Here is a 3,008-nt window from a genome sequence, read left to right on the forward strand (position 1 = left end):
CATGTGCCTGGTGTGAGTTTAAGCTGCCGGGTCTGGGACTCCAACCGTGGTCAACTATGTAGGAGTCCAGCGACATAGTCATTATGCCATCTTCTGGTCCTAAGTTAACATTCTTAAAATTACTCAATGTATTGGGTCATTGGGAAAGTCATGATTGATTTTTGTGTGGAAAAACTCAGGAAAAACATCATGACTTTCCTGTCTCTGCAAATAATACCAGCATCTTTTCCTTCTGTGAAGGTCTAGAGAACCTGGTGCTGACCTATGTAAATGCCATCAACAGTGGGGACCTGCCCTGCATGGAGAACGCAGTGCTGGTCATGGCCGAGAAACAGAACTCGGCTGCAGTGCAGAAGGCCATTGCCCACTATGACCAGCAGATGGGCCAGAGGGTGCAGCTGCCCACAGAAACCCTCCAGGAGCTGCTGGACCTGCACAGGGCCAGTGAGAAAGAGGCCACTGAAATCTTCATGAAGAATGCTTTCAAGGATGTGGACCAGAGTTTCCAGAAGGAACTAGAGGTGCTAACTTTTCTTCTAATTCATGGGGATTAGCATCAATAGAACACAAAGTACTGCTATCAGTGGTAAAATGTCACTTAATTTATAAAAAGACAATTTACACAAAACTGGAAAATAATGATAATCACTTATATGGCCACGATATCACTTTTATTCTGATAACAAATATATGTGTCATACACTCTGGGCCCTATAGATTCTGAAGTTTTCATATATGCATATGACTCACCTTTACCATGTTGTACTCATAGACTAAATTTTTAAAATTAATTTTATTTCTTTAAATAATTGTATTTACAAAGTATTAATTAACTTTCCTTTTTTTAAAAATCAATCAAGCATACTTAATTTCCAAGTGTATCTACTAAAGTATGATGAATCTTGGTTTGACAAGAAAAGCTTATATTGTTTCAGCCTATTATTCTATTCCATCTTTTCACTGGAAATCTCAGATCCAATAAAGCACCAAAATCAGTATGTTATAAAACAGTGGGACCAGCAGTTAGCGTAATGGCTATGTCACTGGACTCCCATGTAGTCGACCGCGGTTCGTGTCCCGGACCCGGTGGCTTAAACTCACGCCGGGCACATGTGCATGCGTGCCCAAGATCCCGAGAGGAGAATGGAGGAGAAGGAATTGTGGCGTGGCCATCCCCCCCTGGGGGGTGATTTGTTGCTTTCTGTCTCTCTGTCTCTCTCTGTCTGTCTGGCTAGTGCATGCGCCCTATAGCAAAAACCTCTCCAAAAAAACAAAACAAAAACAAAAACAAAAAACAAACAAAAAAACCAGTAAGCTGCATTTAAAGTTAGGGTGTGAGGTTAGAGGTCTTTTGTCTGAAGAGCCCATCTAACAAAAAATAAATAAATAGGGAACCAGCAGTTAGCGTAATGGCTATGTCGCTGGACTCCCACGTAGTCCACCGCGGTTCGTGTCCCGGACCCGGTGGCTTAAAACTCACGCCGGGTGCGTGTGCGTGTGTGCCCAAGATCCCGAGAGGAGAATGGAGGAGAAGGGATTGCAGCGTGACCATCCCCCCTGGGGGGTGCTTTCTCGCTTTCTGTCTCTATGTCTCTCTCTGTCTGTCTGGCGAGCACACGCGCCCTACAGTGAAAATCTCTCCAAAATAAATAAATAAATAAATAAATAAATAAATAAGAGAAAGAAGGCCCAGGAGATTTCGAACCAAAAGTAGACGTCATTTTCTTTTTTCTTAATAGAGTATCATCACTGGAACTTTCCTAGGTTTGGTGAGAAAGACATGGTCTACTTGTTTTCCTCTGAGTTTCTAGGGGAAAATATGCAGGTGCTGTAGAGGATCATTTCTGGAAATGCTGAGGAGTTGCTAACATCTGTGTCTCCTTGAAGACCCTACTAGATGCAAGGCGGATTGACATTTGTAATCGGAACTTGGAAGCGTCATTGGATCATTGCTCAGCTCTACTTCAGGATATTTTTCGTCCTCTAGAAGAAGCAGTGAAGCAGGGAATTTATTCTAAACCAGGAGGTCATAATCTCTTCATTCAAAAGACAGAAGAGCTGAAGGCAATGTACTATCAGACGCCCAAGAAAGGAGTACAGGTATTCCTAATTTTATCTGTTAATTGTGGGGAATTGCTGAAGGTAGAAGGGCTCTTTAGAAAACCAGTAATGACAAAAGGAAAGTGACAAGACACATGGAGGTTTGTCTCTGCTTAGGGGTAATTCTTTCATTGAATAAGCATGCACGAACTCTGAGCCTGGTATCGGTGTTCTTAGTGTGTAGTTTATACTCTGCTGACAGTTGTGGGATCAAATTGAACCATCACCTTAATTAACAGATTTTTATTGCAACCATGAGAGTTCATTGCAACAAAGGAACCTCTTTTGGCTACAAAAGACAGAATCCCCAAAATTGAAACTAATTTAAGAAAAACTTGTAATTCAATGACTTACATAAATAAAACCTAAGTGCTTTAAATTAGTTTTATTTTTTAATTTTATCTTTTGGAGAGGTTTTTGCTATAGGGCATGTGCACTCACTAGAAAGACAGAGAGAGACAGAGAGACAGAAAGCAAGAAATCACCTCCCAGGGGGGATGGCCATGCCACAATCCCTTCTCCTCCATTCTCCTCTCAGGATCTTGGGCATGCATGCACACACACCCAGTGTGAGTTTAAGCCACCAGGTCTGGGACTCAAACTGCAGTTGACTACATGGGAGTTCAGTGACATAGACATTACTCTAACTGCTGGTCTCCTGTTTTAACTTAGTTTTAAGTACAGATACATTGAAGAGCTTAAACAGGAGCCAGACAGTGGTGCAGAGGTAACACAAATAGGCCCATATGAAGCAGTCCTGGGTTTGGATCTGAGGACTGCCCTCCACATGCCAGGGATGTGTGAGTGTACCCGTTAGGGCTGGCTGAAGCTGGGGATGGATCGTGGCAGGACCCTAAAGGGGATGCCTAACTCTCCTCTGTTTCTCTCTCTCAAGGAAAGAAAGGGAA

The 3,008-nt window shown here is 42.7% G+C and overlaps 1 protein-coding gene across 3 annotated transcripts in view; it reads left to right on the forward strand.

Annotated features, from left to right (window-relative positions):
• GBP5 (guanylate binding protein 5) overlaps positions 1 to 3,008 on the forward strand; it is a 14,278-nt gene that overhangs the window by 8,024 nt on the left and 3,246 nt on the right. For all 3 annotated transcript variants that reach the window (XM_006140172.3, XM_027770601.1, XM_027770605.1), the window contains 2 exons: positions 241 to 521; positions 1,888 to 2,100. In XM_006140172.3, the coding sequence (XP_006140234.1) occupies positions 241 to 521; positions 1,888 to 2,100 (494 nt within the window). The remainder of the gene's footprint in view (positions 1 to 240; positions 522 to 1,887; positions 2,101 to 3,008) is intronic.

This window comes from Tupaia chinensis, unplaced genomic scaffold (genome assembly GCF_000334495.1).
Source record: "Tupaia chinensis unplaced genomic scaffold, TupChi_1.0 Scaffold000023_1, whole genome shotgun sequence".
Classification (NCBI taxonomy): domain Eukaryota; kingdom Metazoa; phylum Chordata; class Mammalia; order Scandentia; family Tupaiidae; genus Tupaia; species Tupaia belangeri.